The sequence below is a fragment of the Pectinophora gossypiella genome, chromosome 15, assembly GCF_024362695.1.
Source record: "Pectinophora gossypiella chromosome 15, ilPecGoss1.1, whole genome shotgun sequence".
Classification (NCBI taxonomy): Eukaryota; Metazoa; Arthropoda; class Insecta; order Lepidoptera; family Gelechiidae; genus Pectinophora; species Pectinophora gossypiella.
Window position 1 is genome coordinate 10,464,747 of NC_065418.1, and position 26,622 is coordinate 10,491,368.

The 26,622-nt window shown below is 37.8% G+C and overlaps 1 protein-coding gene across 1 annotated transcript in view; it reads left to right on the forward strand.

Annotated features, from left to right (window-relative positions):
- The window catches only part of LOC126373476 (uncharacterized), a 38,069-nt gene that overhangs the window by 6,855 nt on the left and 4,592 nt on the right, over positions 1 to 26,622 (forward strand). Inside the window, exons 2-6 of the mRNA XM_050019633.1 lie at positions 9,113 to 9,231; positions 10,065 to 10,245; positions 15,255 to 15,460; positions 22,445 to 22,624; positions 23,270 to 23,282. Of these exons, the coding sequence (XP_049875590.1) occupies positions 9,113 to 9,231; positions 10,065 to 10,245; positions 15,255 to 15,460; positions 22,445 to 22,624; positions 23,270 to 23,282 (699 nt within the window). The remainder of the gene's footprint in view (positions 1 to 9,112; positions 9,232 to 10,064; positions 10,246 to 15,254; positions 15,461 to 22,444; positions 22,625 to 23,269; positions 23,283 to 26,622) is intronic.

Consider the following 26,622-nt stretch of genomic DNA (forward strand, 5'->3'; position numbering starts at 1 on the left):
GGTGTTAGTGACATCGTAACGAGAACTTTGAGGGATGACTGACCATTATTCTGAGTAGTCAAGTTTTCAGTCTCAAAATTATGGAACTTCTTTTATCGTGTGAGTTGTGAGGTGAATTACCAACTTCATCAAAACCGGTGTCAGGGTTATTATTGAGCCGCCAAAGGCCCCTGACATGAGTCATGTAACGATTACTTACTTACATCAGTAAGTACTTAGTACCCGGCACTAAAGGCTTAACGTGCTTTCCGAAGCACGGATCATCTTACTTTTGGACAATCAGGTGATCAGTCTGTACTGTCCTTACCAAACTAGGGATCACAAAGTGATTATTGTGATATGTCCCCACCGGGATTCGATCTCGGGACCTCCGGATCGTGAGCGCAACGCTCAGCCACTGGACCACGAAGGCCGTCAAAATTATGGAACTGAAAATAATGTTAAAAACACGTGAGTGAAGATGTGGCTTAAGATGGCCCCGGCTAAGTAGTTAATGCCACCTACGGCAAATCTACAATAAGTCACGTCAAAAAAAAAAGCTTAAGATGGAACACGCTTGCCTAGACGCCTATACATTTTAGTTTTGAAGTAGAAGTGTGCCGAGGTAGTGATTGTGGGTCTCAGAATTATAATTGAAATTATTCTCATTATAATCTAGTGCGTAACAATCACTCTTCGATTGAAAAGTATGACGTATCGGTAAATGACAGCGTCATTCAATTAACAATGGAAACCCTGCACTTTATTACGTGGAGACGTAGACTCAATGTTAATTAGTAGACTGCCATCGGAATATTCCCATCTATTTAAAGATATTAGATCTATTGTTATCGATGTTATGGTATCATTAATAGGTTTATGTTTTTTTACATAGTACCTACCTACTTACATGGTATATAGTGACACCCATAATCTTTACCTGGATAAAATATTCTGTGCCGCATGTAGATTAGGTAGGTACCTACACCAATAGATATTTTTTCGCGCTTTTGGTATATAGGTTCCTAACTATAATATGGGACTTTCCATGCAGGTATGTAATGCCCGGTAAATTTGATTATTTGAATAATTATTATCAAATTGAAAGAAAGAAACGATTATCATAAAGGGACACCACACTCACAAATAAAAGTCAAAACACGTAATAACACAACTTACAAAACACATACGAGTATCTTTTTTTTTTAAACATTTCAAATTATTCCACAAACACTAGTCAGTCTAAAATACCGCCCCCTCTCGTACCCGGTTGGTGCCCATTATACTGGCCGCGTTACCGCGCACTATTGCCAAGGAAACCTGTTGAACAAGGAACGAGCTGGCGCGGGGGTCACTACCGCGGTCCCTCACTACGAGTATCTAATTAAAACAACTTACACTAGAGAGCACACGAGACACAAGAGAGAGAGATAGAGAAGAGGCATTTTTCATAATAACCGGGCAGTGATTTCCCTCTTGCCTTCCGCCCAATTTATTACTTGCCCAATGATATATATACCTACCTACCTATATGTTTAATGCCTACATAGGATTATCAACCTATTCCTGTATTATACAGTCATGTCCCTACTACATATGCCTAGTCACGATTCTGTAGAAATATGCGGTAGTGCTACGGAAGAACGGCAAATAGGTATTTCTTGTATGCTTACAGACCATAATAGGATTAGGTTAGGTTATAAAATAATCGCTTGTTTAATGTCAATGTTAGTCGGCAGGAAACTTATGGCTTCCGCTATATAAAAGAACTCCTTATCAATTCAGGACATAATACCATTGCAAGTAGGAAAACTTATTATTATAGTCTCAAGTTACATTGATTTATGAACTTAACATAAGCGGACGATTATATCCCAATTGAGGAGCTCGGTGGCGCAGCGGAAAACGCGCTTGGTCTGCGATTGTTGAAGTTAAGCAACTTTCGCAAAGGCCGGTCATAGGATGGGTGACCACAAAAAAAAAGTTTTCATCTCGAGCTCCTCCATGCTTCGTAAGGCACGTTAAGCCGTTGGTCCCGGCTGCATTAGCAGTCGTTAATAACCATCAATCCGCACTGGGCCCGCGTGATGGTTTAAGGCCCGATCTCCCTATCCATCCATAGGGAAGGCCCGTGCCCCAGCAGTGGGGACGTTAATGGGCTGATGATGTGATATCCCAAATTGGGCTAGTCAGAAGTACATCCATCACAAGATGAACTAAATAACCACACCTCACCAAGCTTTCTGTTAGACCAACGGCCTCTGTGATCCAGTGGTTGAGCATTGGGCTCACGATCCGGAGGTCCCGTGTTCGAATCCCGGTGGGGACATATTAAAAAAATCACTTTGTGATCCTTTATTTGGTTAAGACAATACAAGCTGATAACCTGATTGTCCGAAAGTAAGACGATTCGTGCTTTTTTATTTTTATTTTTTATTTTATACTTATACAAACTTATAAACTAAAAAGGTCCCGGTTACTACTTACTGATGTAAGTACGTAGCCGTTACATGAGTCATGTCAGGAGCCTTTGGCCGCTCAATATTACCCCTGATACCAGGGTTGACGAGGTTGGTAATCCACCTCACAACCCACACGATGGAAGAAGAAGTTAGACCAACGTTGTGGAGGTGGTGAGCCGTATCGCCGTCTATAATGGTCGAGCCAACTGTGTTAGTGAAAACTTACAGATTGCATTTACATTACCGACATTGATAAATACTGGATTAAATCCACGATTATTGGATCTAGTCACGACAATTTACTAAGCTAGATAAAACTAATCATTTTATATGCATAAATTACAAGCCAGATATACAGGGTGGCCCAGAAGTTCAGGTTCAAAATGAAAAATTAGATAGAGGGGCTTATTAGCTACCAGAAACACCCCCATGTATGTTCAGCAATTATTTACGGTTTAGGAGATATGACCCATTTTGTACCTTTTTCTAGATTTTCTATCTTACTTCAGAAATAATCATTTTGTCGCTATCCCTTTCTTAATAATTATTTTATTTTACTTCACAACTATGCCTAAGGTTGTGTACCGCTTAATCAAAGATAAATCAAAGTCACATCAAGTATAAAAAAAAAAGTTATCGGAAGTCAAAGTGAGAATTCGACCAAAATTGTTACAGTTGTTAAAACTTCGTCGAAGAATAATAAACACATGAGATTGTCATGGACCCTGAAAGTATTTCTTAAAACTGCTCCATTTAATAGGCTTTTAGAAACATTAAAAAGAAGTACCCTTAATAAGCACCTTTAACAACGTTAGAAAGAAGCAGCTACATCGTATGAGAATGACAAATTTTCCTTCAAATCTGTCTGTCTTGCAATCTTTGAGGGCTAATTACTTAGTTTTATGCCCTTATTAAGGGTACTTCTTTTTAATGTTTCTAAAAGCCTATTAAATGGAGCAGTTTTTAGAAATACGTTCAGGGTCCATGACAATCTCATGTGTTTATTATTCTTCGACGAAGTTTTAACAACTGTAACAATTTTGGTCGAATTCTCACTTTGACTTCCGATAACTTTTTTTTTTATACTTGATGTGACTTTGATTTATCTTTGATTAAGCGGTACACAGCCTTAGGCATAGTTGTGAAGTAAAATAAAATAATTATTAAGAAAGGGATAGCGACAAAATGATTATTTCTGAAGTAAGGTAGAAAATCTCGAAAAAGGTACAAAATGGGTCATATCTCCTAAACCGTAAATAATTGCTGAACATACATGAGGATGTTTCTGGTAGGTTATGAGCCCCTCTATCTAATTTTTCATTTTGAACCTGAACTTCTGGGCCACCCTGTATAATAGCGAGCTGTTTACTACAATTATTACAAGTAATTATTATTTATAACTGTAATAATTTGAATATTGTAATGCAATTAGTTAGGTTCTAATACGCATTTTATAAACGACCAGCTCTGTGGCCAGTGCCGTGGTAGCTCAGTTGGTAGAACGCTTGCCTCTCACTTTGAGGTCGCAGGTTCGAATCCAGCACAGGCCTAAACTAATGATTGTCGAATTTACGTTTGGATCAGAAATGATCATCACGTGCTCAGCGGTGAAGGAAAACGTCGTGAGGAATCCCACATTCCCGAGAAATGCATTTTCGGGGATATGTGACCTGTATTGGGCTGGTGTTCCCTTCGCGGGTTGGAAGGTCAGACAGGCAGTCGCTTCTGTTAAAAACCGGACCTGTTAAATATTCAGGTTAGGTAAGCGGACCCTGTGAAAAACGGGATAATGCTAGGGAGATGATAAACGACCAGTTCCGTTCCATTAAAGTTTTATTTTTTCCTATTTTCTGCGCAAATTTTATTTCTGCATAATAGAACATTACAGACTGATCACCTGATTGTCCGAAAGTAAGACAATCCGCGATTCGGAAGGCACGTAAAGCCGTTGGTCCCGGTTACTACTTATTAATGTAAGTAAAGTAATTATACATGAGAGGCATTCGGCAGGTCAATAATAACCCTGACACCAGGGTTGATGAGGTCGCTAATCCAACTCACGACCCACACGATAGAAGAAGCCTCCATAACATCCAGAATCTTTTCCCAGTAATGGGCCACTTGACAACCTAGTCAAATGAGATACTTTTTACGAAACGTCAAAACGAAAGTTTTCTTTGGAGTTTGTATGGAAATACTGTCCTGTTACATCATCAATAAAACCGGTCAAACATCGTACTCATTAATACTTAATTCATAAATAAAATTCGAAAATAAGTCGAAAAGTAAAATGATAATAATAATGATGATATTTGATCATCTTAGACTGTCTTCTATTTTTAAATTAGCATTTTATAATTTATCTTTGACCCTGTCAAATACTCTAATGAACACAAACGCTTAAGAAAAAAGCGGCCAAGTGCGAGTCGGACTCGCCCATGAAGGGTTCCGTAACAGCAAGTAACATAATATAAAAGTTACGCACCAATTAGTTTTATCTTTCCTATAATTGAGTTGATTGAATGAAAAGTAAATTACGGTTTACGATTTATGATGTATTAAAAAAAAACTACTAACTAGATCTGGTTCAAACCAATTTTCGTTGGTAGTTTGCATGCTAATCTACATCATATATTTTTTTTAGGATAATCCTCCTCTTATTTTAGAAGTTACAGGGCGGGGGGACACATTTTACCACTTTGGAAGTGTCTCTCGCGCAAACTATTCAGTTTAGAAAAAAATGATATTAGAAACCTCAATACCATTTTGGAAGACCTATCCATAGATACCCCACACGTATGGGTTTGATAAAAAAAAATTTGAGGTTCAGTTCTATGTATGGGGACCCCCAAAATTTATTGTTTTTTTTTCTATCATTGCGTAAAAATCCTAATGCGGTTCACAGAACGCACATATTTATCAAGTTTCAATAGTATAGCTATTATAGATTCGGAGAAAAGTGGCTGTGACATACAGACGGACGGACAGACATGACGAATCTATAAGGGTTGCGTTTTTTGCCATTAGGCTACGGAACCCTAAAAAGGAACAGAGTTTAAAGAGAGATAAGAGACTGTTAGTCCAAAATATAAAGAGTATTTTTAGAACGTAAAACTGCAATTACCATTAATTATGTCACCTGTCCAATTTACATTCTAACAAAGGCGAAGGACAGCAGTCAACTCGGAACTGAAAGGAATGTGGTATGTAAAGGGCTAAATTACTGTAGGTAGGTAGGTAGGTAAGGTATTAATGCTCGTGACCGTACATAATTATTCCAAAACACAATGTAAATGGCAGAAGCATATATAAAAATAATTTAGTGCTTGATATTTGGATCACGTTATGTATTGAATTACGTTGCTACCTATATTACTTCTCTTTATTTTGATCAGAATTATTATGGGTGGAAGATGTAATTTTGCCTGGGTGTAATAAAAAGGGTCATCGTTTACACCGAAAAACAAAGATAAAAGATCTATATGTCTGTTATCCATGAAATAAGAAGGTTAAACGAAGAAAAATATGTATAGTGCCATCTCTCTTGTTTTTGAGGAACATAGCTTGGAAAATCACTCCTTGAAAATAAAACAGGGCTCATTAACGCAGGTGTCAAAATTGACAATAATATTAGCAAAGAACGCAGAATGGTAAAGAACTTATAATTTTAATTGATTGTCTTTTTATTGTTTCTTTTTTCTACCTAAAGCTACTGTATAATTCTATTTAATATCCTCTAGCCCTCGTTGACAATTACTTCCGCACAATATCTCAGGAAGAGGAAATGACTGAAAACCAGCGCTGGATGGCGCCATAACATGGCTCCATGGCAGCACAAGCTGAGCCATTTCCTTTTGCCCGTATTCGCAATATTCATAATTAAGTACTTAGTTTATATAGCAAATGTAAATTGTTACTGGCAATAAATTTATTTTATTCTTATTCTTATTCTTAGCAACATAGTACTTCCAGTTTCAAGCATTTTATTGAAAACAGTAAGGCCCTGCGCAGACGACAGACTATCCGTGACGCACTTTTTAGTCTGTGAAAATATAACCTATGCAATTATATGCAGTAACGCACACGACGCGCAAAAAGTCCGGCGCGTTACTGCATATAATTGCATAGGTTATATTTTCACAGACTAAAAAGTGCGTCACGGATAGCCTGTCGTCTGCGCAGGGCCTAAGTACTTATCTAGGAGATAAAAACATTAGGAGTTGCATTTTCAAATACCTATCATATGATGCTTCTTCTCTTCTATCGTGTGGATTGTGAGGTGAATTACCCAACCCTGGTGTCAGGGTTATTACTGAGCCGCCATTGGCCCCTGACATGACTCATGTAACGACTACGTACTTACATCAGTAAGTAATAACCAGGACCAACGGCTTAACGTGCCTTCCGAAGCACGGATCTTTTTACTTTTTGGACAATCAGGTGATCAGCCTGTAATGTCCTAAGTATTTTGTGATTTGTCCCCACCGGGATTCGAACCCGGGACCTCCGGATCGTGAGCACAACCCTGAACCACTGGACCACGGAGGCCGTTATATAATGCTTACAGCTGCACTAAGGCACCTTTATGCAAGTCTTTTTTGTTTTAGTTCTAACTGTATAGACTATGCAAAGTATACTTCATATGAAATATACGTAAGTACTTTGATTGCACTCTTCTCACGTTGGTCTAACAGAAACCTCGGTGAAGTGTGGATGATTAGTTCATTTTGCGAGGAATGTACCTCTGACTTCCCCAATTCGGATACAATAGTGAGCCTATGTTATGATTGCACACAAATATTTAATATATGTATTAATAATTTACAATTACATTTGAATACTAAATACCATATTTAAATCAATTTGTTAATCTTCAGGAGACGCTTGCGACTGTGTATTACTAATAAACAATGCATACTCAAAGATAAATCAATTTTTATGAAGAACTGCGCATATTGCAATATTTATCATCTTTAGAATACATACGTTTTAGCAATAACACCTAGATACTCAGATGATTGATAAGTGAGTGTTTTGTGGGCTTTGTATAAGTACCCAGTATATTGTTTGTCCAGTATATATATTGTCAGTATATTGAGGAGCTCGGTGGCGCAGGAGGAGCTCGGTGACGCAGCGGTAAACGCGCTCGGTCTGCGATTGTTGAAGTTAAGCAACTTTCGCAAAGGCCGGTCATAAGATGGGTGACCACAAAAAAAAAGTTTTCATCTCGAGCTCCTCCGTGCTTCGGAAGGCACGTTAAGCCGTTGGTCCCGGCTGCATTAGCAGTCGTTAATAACCACCAATCCGCACTGGGCCCGCGTGGTGGTTTAAGGCCCGATGTCCCTATCCATCCATAAGGAAGGCCCCTGCCCCAGCAGTGGGGACGTTAATGGGCTGGTGATGATGATATTGTTTGTTTAATTAATGCTGTGATCACAACCTTTCTTGGTAGCGAGTGATGAATATAACGACAGTTTTGTAACTCTCTTTGCTCTCCTTGAGTGATAAAGATGGAGAATAGTTTTACCGATTTTTCATTTCTTATTCAACACTTACCTACAGTGCATTATCAGAGGTATGTGCCCTAAACTGTAATGGGCTGCTTTTCCTTTCGCGGGTTGGAAGGTCAGACAGGCTTTTGTAAAAAACCGGACCTGTCAAATCTTCAGATTAGGTAAGCGGACCCTGTTAAAACGGGATAACGCTAGGGAGATGATGATGACTTACATACACTCATTTACATTACAAATGCTTACTTGATTACGAATTAAGATACTGCTATAGAAACCAAAGTTATAGCTCTATATTTTGCATTATCTTCATCTTCTTTCGTGCCGACAGCAAATCTTAAAACTAAATTGTATTGGCCGAAAATGAGTCATCACCTACATAACTAGCAAGTTTGGCTTTAAAATTCGCCATGTCATTTATCGAATTGTTATTTTATATACACATACACAAGATATACAGTTCTAGATAATAGTTATATACAGATCCCTAATAGTGGAAACGCGAGGTATGGTGGAGGAGAAGTCTGTATTTTTCTTAACTCGCAGTTCAGCAAAAAAAAAATGTTTTCGAAATTCTTCACCCTGAAGAAGACTATCAGCTGCGTGATGACAAGGTGATCTTCAAATCAAATCAAATATAGTTTACTGCAAACACATACTCGAAACATTTTAAAACATTGGTACACAAGAAAGAATCTGAGAAGAAGAGTGATCTAATTTAAGAGCCACGCTCTTATCGGTGTGGCTTTCTCCATGCTACTTTTTTACATACATACATAAACCCATGCCTATTTCCCACCGGAGTAAGCAGAGACTATGGAATTCCATTTGCTTCGATCCTGACACACTTCTCTCTTGCTTCCTCCACATTCATCAATCGTTTCGTACATGGACGTCGATTCAGAGTAGATCGTACTGAACCTTACTATACTATTGCTACTTTTTTAGGGAAAAATAAAATTGTTGATAATAATGAATACCTAATCAATGATATAGCGGACACAATTCCTTGGTTGATTTTCATGGCATACTACCCTGGACGGTAATAACCTGGACATGTCTATATTTTTCTTAACACGCAGTTCAGCAAAAAAAATGTTTTCGAAATTCTTAACGGCAGTGCAGAAAGACCTTTGTTTTTAAAATGTCCATATGTTTCAGCTGGGAGACAAGCTGCCAGCGCGGCTGGCTGCCTTGGAGATCTCCAGCATGCGACCAGCATACACCGTCAGGAAACTCTCCCGCGCTGATAAGGAAGACTTGTTGCAGTTCCTGAGAAGGTAAGATCTCTCCAGACTAGAAGCGGTGACGTCAGCGTTAGGGCGCAGGAGTATGTATTATAAAATAAAGAATAATAATGCATGTACATGGCTTGCCCCGCACCATTTCGTATTCGATTTACCTCACCCCCTCCGGATCTTACTTTCGTCTAATTGGCCGTAAGCTAAGGAGTAAGAGAGAGCGCACAAGAAAAATAGATCACGTTCAAACTTACGCGGAAAGGCACATGGTAAAAATAAGATATTTGTATCCTAGAAATTCCTGGATGTGTTTTGTATGAAACCACCTGTGTTAGCTCCATATGCCGCCATCAAGATGTCATGCTTTCTAAACACTGTCTCTGCCACTATCTCTGCCGACCGCACCAATCCTGGTGTCAGAGTCATAATTAAGCATGTCTGAAACTAAATTGAGGCTATAGCTGTTTTTAATAACTCATATCCTCTGAGAATACTCACTCCTGACAATTTTCATCCTCTTTTCTCTTCTTATGTATTGCAGTAATTCTGATGATAAACTAACTTAACAAACATACCTAACATAGAATCTTGCTTATCATTTCCGGAAGGATATAACTCCTCGCCTCGTGCACGTTAAGCCTTTGGTCCCGGTTACTACTAACTGATGTAAGTAAGTAGTCGTTACATGAGCCATGTCGGGGGCCTTTGGCGGCTCAATAGTAACTCTGACACCAGGGGTGATGAGGTTGATATTCTACCTAACAACCCACACGATAGAAGAAGAGCAGTTTTAATCTTCTTCTTTCGAGTCGATGATAAGTCATACAATAAAATATACCTCAGTTTTAATGACAAATACGTATTCCTCCCAGGTTCTTTTTCCGGGATGAGCCGATGAACCGCGCAGTGGGCCTCCTCGAGACTCCGCAGTCGAGGTGCGAGGAGTTGGAGGAGTACGCCACCAGCTCGCTGGATGACAAGGTCTCCATCGCAGCATTCGATGACGATGGACAAATCGTTGGTGTCATCATCAACGGGATTGCTACAAGAAAGGTATGTCGGAACAGAAATATTAGTAATTTTCTAGCGACTTTATGTGAGTACTCTGAAATTCGATTAGGTATACTAAGGAATAATCATTGTTGTCTTTGTATCATACTAGTGGAACAATAATTATAGACTAATTGCTACTAGAAACAGCCGTGTGTCTAGTGGTTAGAGCGTTTGGCTCACGATCGGTCCTGGTTCGATTCTCGACGAGGACATGTCAAAATCACTTTGAGAGACTGTCCTTTTATTTGGAAAGGACATAGAAGGCTTGAATCACCTGATTGACCGAAAAAGTAAGATGATTCCGTGCTTCGGAGGGCACGTGAAGCCGTCGATCCCCGCCGTGGAGCAGCGTGGTGGAGTATGCTAAATAGTTAAATAACCCCTTCGGTTGATTGATCCCCTTGGGAGGCCTGTGCCCAGCAGTGGAATGTATACATGCTGTTTATGTTTATTATGCTACAAGAAAGTATGTCGGTAACAGAAATGTTGCTAATTTTTAACAGCGACTTTACGTGGGTACTCTTTACGAATGATCTGAAATTCAATGATTTTTTATTTTAAATTGGGAAACAAATAGCTTAAATAAAAATTTGTATAATGAAAATGTTTGTACATTAGCCAATAAAGTTTCCACGCTTAGAAGATTATTACTGTCTGACTTGATTTCGGTTATCGCGGCATATTTACTCAACACCTAAGTACCTTATAAAAAACGAATTTGTCTTTGTACCAAATTTCATCAAAATCGGTTAAGTAGTTTTGGCGTGAAAGTGTGTGCAAAAAAAACACAATAAAACACGAATTTTGCGACGGAAAATTCCACTTCTTATTAACTCAGATCATAGTCTGAATCATCCCCCTCAGTATTCGTTACGATGTAACTAACACCCTGTACTGTACATAGCTATTTATTTTCTTCACCCTGAGTTTATGCTTATACATTAGAAAATATATGATTTAAACCTACTTATGATTCATTTCATTGATCCATTGCCTTGTAATATGGAGCCATGGAGCCACCGCTTCCGCCCAGGTGTCCGCAGAGTGACCCACACTGGTTTGCAATTAGCTTCTGGTTATTGCAAAACGGGTTGTGAAGCTATTAAGTACGACAATAAACACTCCAAGCGCAGGCGCTAAAAAAGGTTTATTGTAGGTACATTTGTAAATTTAATTAGGTATCTTTGTTAAAAGATATAGAGAAATAGGTATTTTGTTGCTCTTCTACGCCTTTTCTTTATGCGTTGAGAATTGAATGCCAATTTCTCAAAGAATACCTTAGATATTATCTGTCCGTCCATATAAACTATTGTGATTATATTATAAATGTGATTATAAGTGCAATATCTGACAAAGAATTTCTTATCGCCTTGAAGATTACTTGAGAGCGAAGTCGACGAACTGATCGCTTTTCATCGAACGACCTCAGTCAAGAGTAAGGTCACCTACTGACTGCATTAGACTTTAAAATATACGAAATTGTAATACAATAAAAAAATCCTATTTCAAATCTAATTCCTATAAAAAAAACTTGAAAATACCAAAATTAGCATTTTTTTTCCTTTGATGGGTTTGCTCTTGGCCCCAGACTGGCCCGAAGGCATTGACGAGGCCTAAGATGAAGCGAGTTCGCTCAGAAGGTTCATATTCACTCTGGCCTTGAAAGCACACGGGTTATATGCATTCGGAAATACAGAAGACGGCAGAAAATTCCACTCTGGCTCCGGTTCCGATTTCCATGCAGGGCAATTTTGGAAAAAGTTTCTTGTTTTGTTCTTCTACCCCTATAATATAATTATAAATGATTATTCAATTCCTGTGCTCAACAGGGGAGTAAATAGGCTTGCGTTTACTTCATTAGGTTTTTCGTTAATTTAGTTCAGGTTCATACTATGTAGACGGATTTCCTCTTACTTTCCTTCTACACAGAATATAAATCTATCTCTGTTGATATAAAGTCCGTAATAAAACTTAGAACCATTGCTAAGCTATCCATACAAAGAGCTAATCCCTGTTCGATTAAAACTCCGTAGAAGCTTCAATCAGATCCGAAATTCCAGAATTGAAAACGAATTTTATCCCCAATAATTCAAGGTTATCCCCAATACCCTCAATATACGCCTGACGGGAAATCAATTTCTTATAACGAGGGTGCCCAAAGAAAATCACTGACAAGGTTATTTTGTCCCGTCAAGGATTGCTTTTATGAAAACCTTGGAAAAACTTGTTTGAGAGAAAAACATTTTGCCCTCATCAATGTCCTTAGTCAGAAAAAAAGTTAAAAGACTTTTTGCGATTAAGGAAAATGTCAGTTAAAAAAATATAAGCTAGAGACTGGAAAATAAAATGGAATGTTGTTACTAAATCTTATTTGAATCGTTATCGGAAAGTAGCCGCAACATTTTCCACTGGTATTTAACACTAATATATCACTTTTGTCCAATAATAGGTCTGAATATCTAATAGCAGTGTTAGTATCTCTATTTGCAGGATAAGTTCTTGATATAAGCTATTAAACAGTTATGTTATATACGAAAACGGCTAAACACGAAACAGGCTAAGGGTTTTATCGTTAAATAAATAAAAAATAATAATCGTATTCGGCGACGATGACTCCTAAATATCTATTCCGGGTCGTTGTTGTGGTGGGTTCTGATGTGGCTGGCGAAAACGAACATCGACTTGAAGGTCCGATCACATGGCAAACAGTAAAACTGGCTTGACAAATTGAGTGTGTAGCTATAGGAGGATTCGGTCGAATCTTATTTGGCGCTTACAATAGATACTAATATATAAATTTACAGGCTGTGAGATGGTTACTGAGTCAGCTGGTATCCTTAAAAACCTTTTAAAAGCTTTTAACGGAGCTAAGGATGCCAGCTACCATCCACAAGTTACTTAAAAAACGTCAAAAAGTGGTGTTAAGTATAATCATTAATCAGATTTCAGGCAAAATCAAAAGTTCAGGTTGCAAGATAAAAAAATAAAACTTAAAAATAATAAGTTAATAAGAAAAGCAACGCTATTAAGAGTCTGTGCAAGTGCGTGTGTATGTGTGTGGGGTGTGTGTATTCGACAGTAACTATTCCAATATAGTTGCTAGTAGTTAACTCGTCCCTTTTATCAATTGACACCAGCCTGTTGTGGTCGAGACGACAGGTCAAGGATTGAAAGGAACGGGGCATGGTCCACTGAGTTCAGTCTCTCCGCGTCAACGGTTTCTCGTAATCATTACAGTACAGTGGAATACAACCAGGAAAAACATTAAATGTTGTTAATTACTTCAAAAGTATGGTTAGAGTGGCATTTGGTTGCCTTTTTTCTAGAAAGTTCCGTCCATAAAAACTAAATACGAAAGTTTAGGGCTGAAATTTGACATTTGTGCATATAAAAGCAAGTGTGCAATTTCAACAAATGGAATTGCGTCGATGTGTTTTTATGTACTTAGATAAGTAATAATTATATTAGAAACAATTATTTTATTTTTCGTATTAGATATAATATAATTATAATCTCTATGGATGTGAAACGTGGACACTGACTCAGAAGACAGAGATAGACTCGAGGCCTCTGAAATGTGGTGTTGGAGAAGGATGGAAAGAATAAGTTGGACTGAAAGAGTTACTAATGAGGAAAGTGCTAGTAAGAGTAAGTGAAAAGAGGCAAATATTAGTTAGAGAGTTATTGAGGACAGGAGAGGCAAGATGATTGGACACTTAATAAGACACGACAAATTTATTAAAAACATCGTAGAAGGAAAGCTACAAGGAAAGAGAGGAAGGGGAAGACCAAGAGCTTACATGGAACGGATCAAAGAGAAGGTGAATGTCGTGTCTTATAAGGAAGTGAAGGAATTGGCCTTTGATAGACATGAATACTAGATCGACAAGAGTGAGAGACGACAAGATAGATATAACATTTAATTGTGTAAGGAGGGAGTATGTCTAGTGAGTTTACTCTTAAGAGATTTGGTACTCTAAAATACAGTAGGTAGGTAATGTATTTAAATACTTCATAATAATAATAATATGTAGGTATATAAGGATTGTTGACTGACAGGTAAATTCTATCTTAGTAATTATATCTCTATATCATACATTCTTCAAATGCCTATATACCTACGGACATTTTCATTGTAAACGCAATCAAAATGTAGATAGCGCAAGATCTATAATTTATCTACGTATTTTTCGAACATTGCTCTGCGTGAGTATTTAGGTCAAAATGATATCAGCGGTTATCAGAGAAGGTTGTAGTCACTCGAGCATTTTACGATTTACGTCTGCAAATTATTGACATCTTCACACACAATATATTGTAAAACTAAGGAATTTGACCATGTACGCAAACGTTTTTCTTTGACCTTAAACTTGTTTTAATTAGCTAAGCATTTTAATTGTAGTCACGAATTTATAAAAATCGCGTAATTAGTTACGTACGTGGTAGTTACAGATGCCAATTTGGTTTTTAAGAAAAAAATAATACCTAAGTATACTTAATTTAAGTTCATATTCTATTATGCTCGTTCCGTACATGTCTATACTTACTATACAATACGAATGTCGTATTTCCTAATTGTAAAAGCCACACCCTTATTTAAAAGAGAAATTACAGCCACTTTTTACTCAGAATAATCAACTCAGAATAAGGAGTTGAATCATCCCCCTCAGTATTAGTTGCGATGTCACTTACACCCCGTACAAGTAGCCATACATGTAGATATAGGTTTTAGTGACACCATAGCAAATACTGAGGGGGATGACTCAGAGCATGATTCTGAGTTGATACTTATCAAGTGGAATTTCCTGTCGGAAAATTCATGAAAATTTTAGTGTTTTTTTTTAAATTAATTTCAGTTCCATACTTTTGCGACGAAAATTCCACTTGATACGAGTATCAACTTAGAATCATAGTCTGAATCATCCCTCAAAGTTTTCGTTACGATGTCACTAACACCCTGAATTATTTAATTTGAATTTAGAATTTGATGTTATTTGTCTTGTTACCAGGACGCGGATGACACAGACAAGTCTGACGAGTGTAAAAACGAGAAGTTCGCTCGCATCCTCAAAGTGCTGAACCACCTCAACAAGGAAGCCAGGATCTGGGACAAGCTGCCTGCATCATGCCACACCGTACTGGAAATCAGGATCGCGTCCACACACTCAGACTGGCGGGGCAGGGGGCTCATGAGGGTGCTTTGTGAGGAATCCGAGTAAGTATACTTCTCTACTCTTAGACAGAGGCATGTTATACTATGCAGATGAGATGCAAAGCCTCGTGGATTTTAACTTGAAATGGTACTCAATCATTGCTTTCCCTATTAATGCCGCTTAGTGTCTATCACCAGACGTTGATAATATAATAATACTCATAACAATACTACTCAGATATTGATATAATAATACTCAATCAACCGAAGGCAGCATGGAGCACACTCTACCACGCTGCTCCACTGCGGGTTGGTGGAGGTGTTTTTTTGGTGCCCTCAGAAGCATGGAATCATCTTTTTCAGGCAATATTCAAGCCTGCAAAGTCCTTACAAAGGACAGTCTCAAAATGATTTCGACAATGTCCCTGTTGGGATTCGAACCCAGACCTCCAGATCGTAAACCTAACGCTCTAACCACTAGACTACGGAGACTGTTACTTACTAGCAATATAACTTTATAACTGGATTTATTTTCCAAATACAAAATCAAATACGGGTTGATGTGGATTGTACATCGTGGGGCACTGTTAAAAAGCTCAGTAATGTCAAGTGATGACTGAACGGATGCACTTATACAGCTAAAAATATAACCTTGAACTGAACTTGAATGACAGTGTTTATGGAATTGGTCATATCAGTAAACATTCCAAACAACGCGAAGGTTGAACATGAACATAGGTACAATGGGCTGCATTGCACAGTTGAGCACAAACTAAGGCTAGATGCTTTTGCTGATTGCCTTTATAGACAACTGAATTTATATACTTGCAGTTGCACCCACTTTTAAACAAAAGATGCCTAAGCACTCTACGTCTAGCTCGGAGAATTGCAAAGCTGAAGTGGCAGTGGGCAGGACACATAGCGAGTAGAACCGATGGATGGCGAATGGTTCTAGAATGGCGACCACGTGTCGGACGACGCTCAGTGGGTAGGCCCGCTACAAGGTGGACCGACGATCTGGTGAAGGTCGCGGGAAGCCGCTGGATGCGGGCAGCGCAGGACCGATCGTCGTGGAGATCCTTGGGGGAGGCCTATGCCCAGCAGTGGGCGTCATACGGCTGATGATGATGGCACTTTACGTATATCTTCGCGCCCAACTGGGCACCCTCAGGCCTGTTGTCTTAAATTTTGTACCGGGTGAGAGCCCTCAGCGCTCCCCATTTGTCCAGCCAAGTAGTTAATGCCATCTGCGGCAAATCTACAATAAGTCACGTCAAAAAAAAACTCTACGTATAGTCGTCAGTCGCCAACCGATCGCGTCGTCGCCTTCAATATCAGCCACGTGATTCCTCAGTGGACTTCTAAGTCATGCCGGCGGAATGATAAGCAGCCTGCAACATTCCTATTATTTATTTTTATCCATGACCATGTTCGAAGTCTAAAAATAACAAATAAACAGGTAACTTTTTTATAACAACCCGTGATCATGCAAATATCCGAATTAGATTTTTGGCACAGATTAAATCCACTGATTTTAAGAAGTAAAAAAATTGTGATTGACAATGATGACTGTGTGTTATTTGTAGCACAAAGCAATTAGCAACAGACCACTTTAGGTACTTATTTGAGAAAAAATCAGCTATAAATTGAAAAAAAGGTAGTATTACGTTACTCTAGTTTACCTTGAGATATTAGGGACAAAAACGAAAATCAAGTACCTACTAATAAGGACTTACATAAGTAATTATAACGTGCACACAAAAAGACAACACGTTTCCGATATTAAACAAGTACTTACATCTACTAAAAGTTGCAGAATGTTTAACAAATATGTATTAGTACTATTCAATACATGACGGCCTCCGTGGTCCGGAGGTCCCGGGTTCGACATATCACAAAAATCACTTTGTGATCCCTAGTTTGGTTAGGACATTACAGGCTGATCACCTGATTGTCCGAAAGTAAGACAATCCGTGCTTCGGAAGGCACGTTAAGCAGTTTGTCCCAGCTACTATTTACTGATGTAAGTGAGTAATCGTTACATGAGCCATGTCAGGGGCCTTTGGCGGCTCAATCATAACCCTAGACACCAGGGTTGTTGAAGCTGGTATTCCACCTCACAACCCACAATATAAAAAGAAGAATTTGAAACTCAAACGACCATGGCCCATATGTGGGGCATATTTTCTGTAGCCATAGTGTGTTTATGTACATAAACTCCAATGTGTTTATCGAAAAATAATAATGCATGTGAGGGGTTGATATCAAATTTTCAGTTACACAGTGAACATGTTAATAACAAAAATCACATCAGAATGTGATATTGCAAAAAGGCGCTTATGAAGTTTCACTTTAAGGCAATGATAAATTAACTTTACTTGGCCACATCTAATTTTGGAGTAGCTCAGTTAACGAATACAAAGTAAGAACAACACAATGCACGTCTGTCTGTCCGTCACGCCACTATATGCGTCTTCATTAGTAGACTTTTCAATAGAATTGTTTATGCTACTCACCGAATGGCCCGCTGATTATTCTTAATACCATGTTTTGTAAGGAATATTAACAGTAAATATAGCTACCACATAACATCTTACCATATGCAAATGCCACATTTAAATAGATGAGTTAGTTATTGCAGTATTTACCAGTACAAGCGGTATATAATGCGAAAGTTGATGGTGGGGCTGGCAGAGGAAGACCGAGAAGGACTTACATTGACCGAATTGAAGATTGTCCTTAGCAAAGGTTTAATACGATCTACCCTGAACCGGCGTGCGTGTATGAAGCGATTGATGAATGTGGAGGAAGCAAGAGAAGTGTGTCAGGATCTAAGCAAATGGAATTCTATAGTCTCTGCTTACCCCGGTGGGAAATAGGCGTGAGTTTATGTATGTATGTATGTTACCAGTACAAAGACCATAAGAAAAACTCATTAAGATGATCTTCCTGACTTTTAATTAAATACACGTACATAATCTCAGAGATACAAGTCAAAGACAACTTGCGACTATTGTTGATATGAAGTCCTAAGATGGATACGATGAAACTTAAGGTGACAAGGTATCAGCCTATTGCCCATAACTCCGGGATTCGAACCCGATACCTCCGGATCGTGAGCCCAACTCATTTGATAATGAAAACTATACACGTGTTAGTGACATCGTACCGAATACTGAGGGGAATGATTCAGACTATTGATCCTGAGTTAATGTCAAGTGGAATTTTCCGTCGCAAAATTCATCATTTTTTATGTGTTTTTTTAAATTGTTTTCAATTCTATACTGTTGCAATGGCATTTGATATTAACGCAGAATACTAAGCTAAATCATTCCCCTCAGTATTCGTTACGATGTCACTTCCACCCCGTACAAGTAGGTATGGGTGTTAGAGACACCGCACTGTAACAAATACTAAGGGGGATGAGTCAGACCATGATTCTGAGTTGATCTCAAGTAGCCTTTTCTGTCGGAAAATTCATGAAAATTTTAGTGTTTTCTTTTTAATTATTTTCAGTTCGACGGAAAATTCAAAATTTTCGTTAACATGTCACTAACGAACGACTATTTTAGTACAATTAGTGTTTATATTTCCAGATAAATAACATTTTACTATAGCTTCAATGCGCGCTACGAGTGAGATCAGCTTAGTAGTCTGTGGATCAGTCAAAGTACAGATGCCAGTGTTGTTACGTTCATAGCATAGTGATGTATCAGTCGAGATTAGGCCAGTCGATTCTGTTCTAACAGTCCCTACCTACATAATAAGGGCTAACTAAACTTTTCATAGTTGATTGTTTTACATCATCCCGTCTTTAGACGTAATTGCTCCTATCAGTCTCATCTAGTCTCGTGTATGAAGTACGGCCTTCAACTCCAGTACTGTCATAGTACATTACGTTGCCGCTCGTAATAAGCTGAATTGCATAATACACGCATATAAATTGTATCGCAGATGTTACACAATAGAATATGTGGGGTGTTTTCCGACGTGACTTGATTCAGATTTGCTGAGGAAATCACTTCTTGGCCGAACAAAGTATAACGAAGGACATAATTCAAATGTCTTTTGAGTACGGTTTTAATCTCTAGAGGGACATGCAGAGTCACAAGTTATCAAAAGACAATTTGCAACCACACTCGACTCCATAGGTAGAAGAATTTCGTTCTTACCGGGCAAGCGCGAACCTCGAGCGATCCCTAATGGCTTTTAGACCCAGCGGGGGTGAGGTAAATCTACCTCGGCACCGATACGAATTAGTGCGGGCCGGAGAGTGTCCGTTCTCTACGTAGCGTTATTCTAAAATTGGTTTTTAAAACGTGCTCGGTATAACTAAACGCTTTTGAGTCCGACGGAAAACTACAACGTGTTTGCACTTTGATGGTTCACTAAATAGGTACCAAAATTCTTAGAGTAGATGGAAGTATGCATTATGTATGCATTGGAAGTAATGCATACTTCCATCTACTCGAAGAATTTTGGCATGTAGATGCTACAAATAAGTAAATTACGTAATAAAATAATTAGGTACTATTAAACAGAACGACTAGTTCAGTACAATTATTGATTATATTTCAATAAAATAACAATTTACAATCGTCTCAATGAGCGGTAAGAATTAGATCTGTCAAAGTACGTAGGTAAGCTAGTGTTTTGACGTTTATGAGCATAGTGACGTATCAGTCGATATTAGGTCGATCGATTCTTTTCTAACTAACAGTACAATGGCCCCGATTCTTGCAGACACCTCCTAATTTTACTTAAAGTTATACCTGTCATTTTCTTATCCGCCGAAAAGAAAAGGTACGGATGATTGACAGCTCATAATTTTAGGAAGAATGAGTAAATGAACCCGGGCGAATCAAAATGGTATCTCGCTGGTATGCAAACCGTTTGACGTGTGCTATCAACTTAATTCTGTCGGGTTATTGGCCAATGTAAAATTTTAGACGGTTGTTTTAGATTTGTGCATAAAATTGACGTGTGTTCCATAATTTTTATGCTTGTCGATTACCCGTCCCGTTCCTTTTCGGCGGATAAGAAAATGACAGATGTAACTTAAAATAAAATTAGATAGTTTTTATAGGAATTAGCACCATTGTGTCACTATAACTACGAGACAATGACACAGCCATTATAACCGACAGATTAAGTCAGTTCTCGCAAGACACGCTATTATTAGCACGATATAAACCTGCCGGGTCATGTATTGTAGGAAGTCACCATACAGCTGTCACGAACTGCAACAATTATTATGCCTATAATCGCTTCCTATGGTTATTTTTGAACTGGACTATCCCTTAGTAAAGAATCTAAATCATTAACATGGGCAGTATTGCGTGAAGCATAAATTGTTTATTCTCCTTGTCATGTCTACATAGCAATATGTATACAGGGTGTTAGTGACACCGTAACGAATACTGAGGGGGATGATTCAAACCATGATTCTGAGTAGATATCAAGTGAAATTTCCTGTCGGAAAATTTATGAAATTTTTGTGTTTTTTTTTTATTATTTTCAGTTTCATACTTTTGTGACGAAAAATTCCACTTGATATCAACTCAGAACCATGGCCTGAATGCATCCCTTAAAGATTTCGTTACGATGTTACCCTAACACTCTGTATTATCCACCACTTATTCGTTTTTTTTATTAACAAATTAATTGCATGTTTAGTTCTTGAGGATATTCGTGGCGTTTCCTTATTGGAATAAGTACACTTGTCACATAACATAAGCTCACGTTACGTCTGTATACCAATCGGGCAGTGGCGACACTAGCAAAATATATTATGTAGGTAGTGTGAGATAGGGATGCACGATTTTTTACTTTGAATCGATTTTTTGGATCGTAATGGATCGTAAACCTCTGAATCGATCCTTGGATCGGATCGTATCCTTTTGAATCGATCTTGTGAAAATTGCTTTAAAAATCGTAATCTAAATTTGCAAAGATTTCATAAAATAAAACACATTGAAAAATAAATACTTAACCATAACTACTTATTTTGATCTACCCTCATCATGTTTCATTGTTTATCAAAATCAACTTACCTTGCTTTGTAACAGGAACATTGCGTGCGACGGAGTGTTTTAATTTTAAATATACTTAGTGTCGGTATTCGTTTGTATGTATTTGATCTTTCTTAAGATAACAAGTTGATTGTCTGTGAATGTGATTTAAAGGATGCGATTCATCTTACTTATGAATTGAATCGAATTCAGATCGCATTGAAGTGAATCGATTCAAAAAATCGCTAGATCGTATTCACTTGAATCGATCTTCACAAAAATCGAATCGTAATGTGCATCCCTAGTGTGAGACCTCACAGTAGCACCCCTGAGCCCCTTAAAATATTATTTTTTTCGGTTAGGCCCCCGAAATTCACATATTAAATCTTTTAAAAATGTTGTTTATGGCCACCCGGTATGAGTTTTATGTGGCCGCAATCTAACCCGATGAAGTTAGTTTGCGGCCAGGGTGAACCAGTCTTGGTTGATTTTGACCCCATGAACCCTGGTTATTATTGAGCCGCCATAGGTTCCAGACATGACTCATGTAAAGACTGCTTACTCAGTAAGTAGTAACCAAATTCAACAATAAAAAACGATTACACACAAAACAAAGCAAAAGTTAATAATGTAATAACGTAATCGTTACATGAACTAAGTCAAAGGCCTTTGGCGGGTCAGTAATAATGACACCTCGGTTACTGAAGTGAGAAATCCACTTTCATAGAAATAAAATGCTTCTATGCTGTTCTGGGAGCATATAAAAAACATAGAACACGTTCAGCTGCTTCTCTTCCCGGGCATGTCGTAAAAACCGACAGAGGGATTGTGTCCTCTAACACGATGGACTAATGTTATGGGCGATAGGCTGATCCCTTATCACCATAAGGTTCATCATATCCATCTTTGGACTTCGTATCAACAGTGGCTGCAAGTTGTCTTTGATTACTTGTGGCTCTGTCCACCCCATTAGGGATTACGGGCGTGAGTTTATGTATGTATGTATGTAGAAATAAAAAGATTATTTTTTTTGCAGACGAATAGCCAGATCCATCGGCGCGGGAGCATTGCGCATGGACACAACATCGGCGTTCTCGGCCGCGGCGGCTGACCGGCTTGGCCACAAGTCTATATACAGTGTCCTGTACAAGGATTTGCCTTACGCGCCGCAACCCGAGGCCCCTCATATTGAAGCTCGAGTGTATATTAAGGAGCTGTGAACTACTCCTGGTAAGGTTACGTCTTTCACTATGTAAATTGTATGTAACTAACTACTACTGCGCGTAGGCAAGTCTATTCAAACCCAAACTTTACTAATTAGGCCTACTTAACATGTGGTTTGTGAAGTAGATGACCAAACTCATCAAACCTGGTGTCAATATTGAGCCGCCAAAGGCCCCTGACATGACTCATGTAAAGACTACTTACTCAGTAAGTAGTAATTTACCGTACCTTCCGAAGCATAGATCATCTTAATTTCGGTTAATCAGGTCATCAGCCTGCAATGTCCTAGCTAAACTGGGAATCACAAAGCGATTTTTGTGATATGTCCCCACCGGGATTCGAAACCGGGGCCTCCGGATAGTGAGCCCTAAGCTAAACAACCACTAGATAACAGAGGTCGTTAATAATTAGGTAAAATCCAATGCAAATTATGTAATTAGTAAAAGCTGTTTTTTTTACTCTACCAAGACAATGCTTGGCTATTATAGATGGCGATACGGCTCACCACCTATCACATTGGTCTACCAGAAAGCTCGGTGAGGCGTGGGTACCTACCTACTTAGTTCATCATGCGATGAGTTTATCTCTGACTACCCCAAACGGGATTATAGTCGTGGTCGTGAGGTTGTGTCTCTAGCCAGAATGACACAGTTAGCGACATAAATCTTTGAAGACATAAATAATAGATTTTTATATCTGTTGCAGGTAAATGCTGAAGAAGTAGAACCTAATCATGTCGAATTTATCATAGAACAGAGTCGAATAGAGTGGACAATGTTTTGCACAAACGTAAATATTGTAGAATATTTGAACACGATTCAATGTTTTGCGTGTAAGTATGTAGATGATAGATATGTAACAACTTATTAGAGGCAACCTCTATGTTTGGTTAATATTTATGCTTTATAGAGCTAGTATTTTTAAGCTTGTTTTTAGTTAAAAAAAACCGTGTAAAAATACTGCACTGCATGTATTTCTATGACCAAATTTCATTGAAAGTTAGTCAAAAAAGTGATATTATAATTTCGAATTATGACCAAAATTATACTAAGTATGCCCTTGTGTTACCAATAATTAGTTCCTCTTAGTAACAATAACTATTATTATAAAACTATTATGTTTAATGTGATGTCTAGTACCTGCATTTGCAATATAACCTATGTCAAATTTAGACTTTGGAAGTCGAATGATTGTTACAATTATTTCATTGTAATTATTGTATTTATTAAGTGATTTGATTACACTAGTGATGTTTATAAATTAAATAAATATAGTACGACTCTATGTTTTTTTATTTTACCTTGGATGATTAGGAAAACTTGAATGAATTAGAAAGTCACTGAATTAGAAAAATATGATTTTTCAAGTAAAAGTTGTAGTCTAAACTTTACCCGGAAATCGAGGGTTTATCAAGATTGTTTTTTTTTTTAATAAAGATGCTTGCGTGTATTTCATTTTAAAGCGACGATACGGAAAGTCTTACTGGGGTAGACAGAACAATAAGTCTTCTGAAGACAAATATGACCAGCCCAAACAAGAAAAAAAAATTTTTCTTCGTCGACATTTCCTACCAAGGCGACCAACCTCAATAAAGGGTTTTCTTTTCATCTGTGTTTAGAAAACGTAAAAATCGCGAAAAACGCCTATTTGTAAAACCAAATAGAACAGAATTCAGAAACAAGCAAGTTGATCTGTCACGCGTTAGTTCTTTACTAAACGCCTGCAAAAAATATATAATAATAAACTACGCTAGTAACATTGGTCAACACAGAACCCCAGGCACTGTGTGCTTCTTAAAATTTAATACAATGATTGTTTACGTATGTACGATCTCAAGGAATGAAATTAAGATTTACACACATGTGTTTTCAAGTAATATTCAGTGAAACGTGTACCTAATCGCAGTATCTACTTGAATTTTTAAAAAATAAGTTAGAACACAAGTAAATTTCTATGATATATTATAATCTCTAACTGTCATGTTGAAATTAATTTAAAAATACTTGCAAAATCTTCTATAAATTGGTAAGTACAGTAGTACAATAACAATACGTAGTACGTAAAAGATAATGATAATTTATATCTATCAATGGAAACCGCAGATAGTAAATAAATATGTCGAGTATGGGAGATAAAACAAGTCCATACAAACCAACGCAGTGACGTTATGTTTACTTAAGGGCAAGGTTTTTTAAGCATTGGTGCTAATTCCTGTAAATACCATTTAATTTTATTTTAAGTTATCTCTGTCATTTTCTTATCCGTCGAAAAGGAAAGGGACGGATGATTGACAGCTCTTAATTTTAGGAAGAATGAGTAAATGAACGAATCTGATAGAACTTTGCCAGAATCATAGGGAAAGTATAAACTTTCATTACATATAATTCTCATCAGTGGAGGTTCTTGGACCAGTTTCGCCCATTCTCCTTTAAAAATACCTCCCAATATTACAGATTAAGTTGACAGCAGACGTCAAACGGGTTGCATTATCATCTTACTACCCACCCATCCCTACCCCATCTATCTTACCCTACATAATATAAGTACTAACAATAAAATGTTCTAATGTCTTGTCAAGGGAATTCTCTTAATAAACATAGTCTGATATCCAATACACACGACTAGGAAATATTTGTGTAATTACAGGAAAATTCTCAATCCCTGTTGTCGAATGACCTGCAATTAATAGGTATCTTGCTACAATCATAAATAAGTAGTTATTTATATGTAAATGAATAGTTATTTTAATGCAGGTAGGTACTCCACCTAGTCTTTAAATTCACACTAAGTAATACCTATTACAAACGCGAATCCTATCTCGCGAGATCTCTTATAATTTTTCGGGATCAATCCCGAAGCCAGATCCCATTCGAGATAGGGCGAATCTCCTTGAGTTATACTTTATTTTTTGATTTCCAAAGAAAACTCAGTTGTATCGTTGAAGGTTTAGGAATAAAGGTTATTGTTTTCTTTCAAGAAATATTATGTTTTAATCAACCAAACTCACACATCATCACAAATAACAATCACAAACAAGCAGTTTTCATCGTTTTCAGCCATTCTAACTTTACATTTTTTTATGAACTAGACCCGAAATTTCGGCTTCTCGCGGGATTGATGTTTCCAATCCCGCGGGATCTCGAATTTGCGATCTCGAGACAGAATTGCATTCCGTAGTGCCCGGTTAAAAGCAATAAGCTCGCCTCATGGGACTTAAATATAGCTGGCGAGATACTAATATACTGTCTGTTGCCTTTTCGCGCTTAAACCACTGAACCGAATTAGATTGGGAAGAATTTAGAATAGTTTTTATCCCGGAAATCAGTCCCTAAGGGGATGAAAAGGAGATGGAAAAATGTCCCATGTAAGTCCAGGCGGACAACGTCGCGAGATAAGCTAGTGTTTAAATAACGTAGGAAAAGCGATGTTCCCTTTTTAACCGACTTTAAAAAAAGAGCAAGAGAAGTGTGTCAGGATCGAAGGAAATGGAATTCCATAGTCTCTGCTTACCCCAGTGGGAAATATGCGTGAGTTTATGTATGTATGTATGTTTAAAAAAAGATGAGGTTCTCAATTCGTCGGGATCTTTTTTTTATATATTACGTTTTATGCCACACATTGCAAGTGAGAATAGAATTAAGAATGTACTATGACACAACCCAATAATAACAGAAACATAATTATTTAAAGTGAGTGTGTTTAGATTTTATACTTACATACAGAATTATAAAACCAATATATTTATCTAACAGTATTGCGTCGTGGCCTTAAATATTATTTTTATCTTTCACCGTTAGAATGCAAATGGACTCGGCACGGCTATTCGTCCACGCGGCACCAGCGCACGCGCCATACCCGATTCGTTATTAACTTTATTAACCAATTTCCTTCGATAGCACTTCGAAATTTTAATAAAAACATTTACAGTGTATAAATAACGTATAAGCTAGTGATACCTGCCCAAAAACAGGTACGTATCTAGTGGGTTTA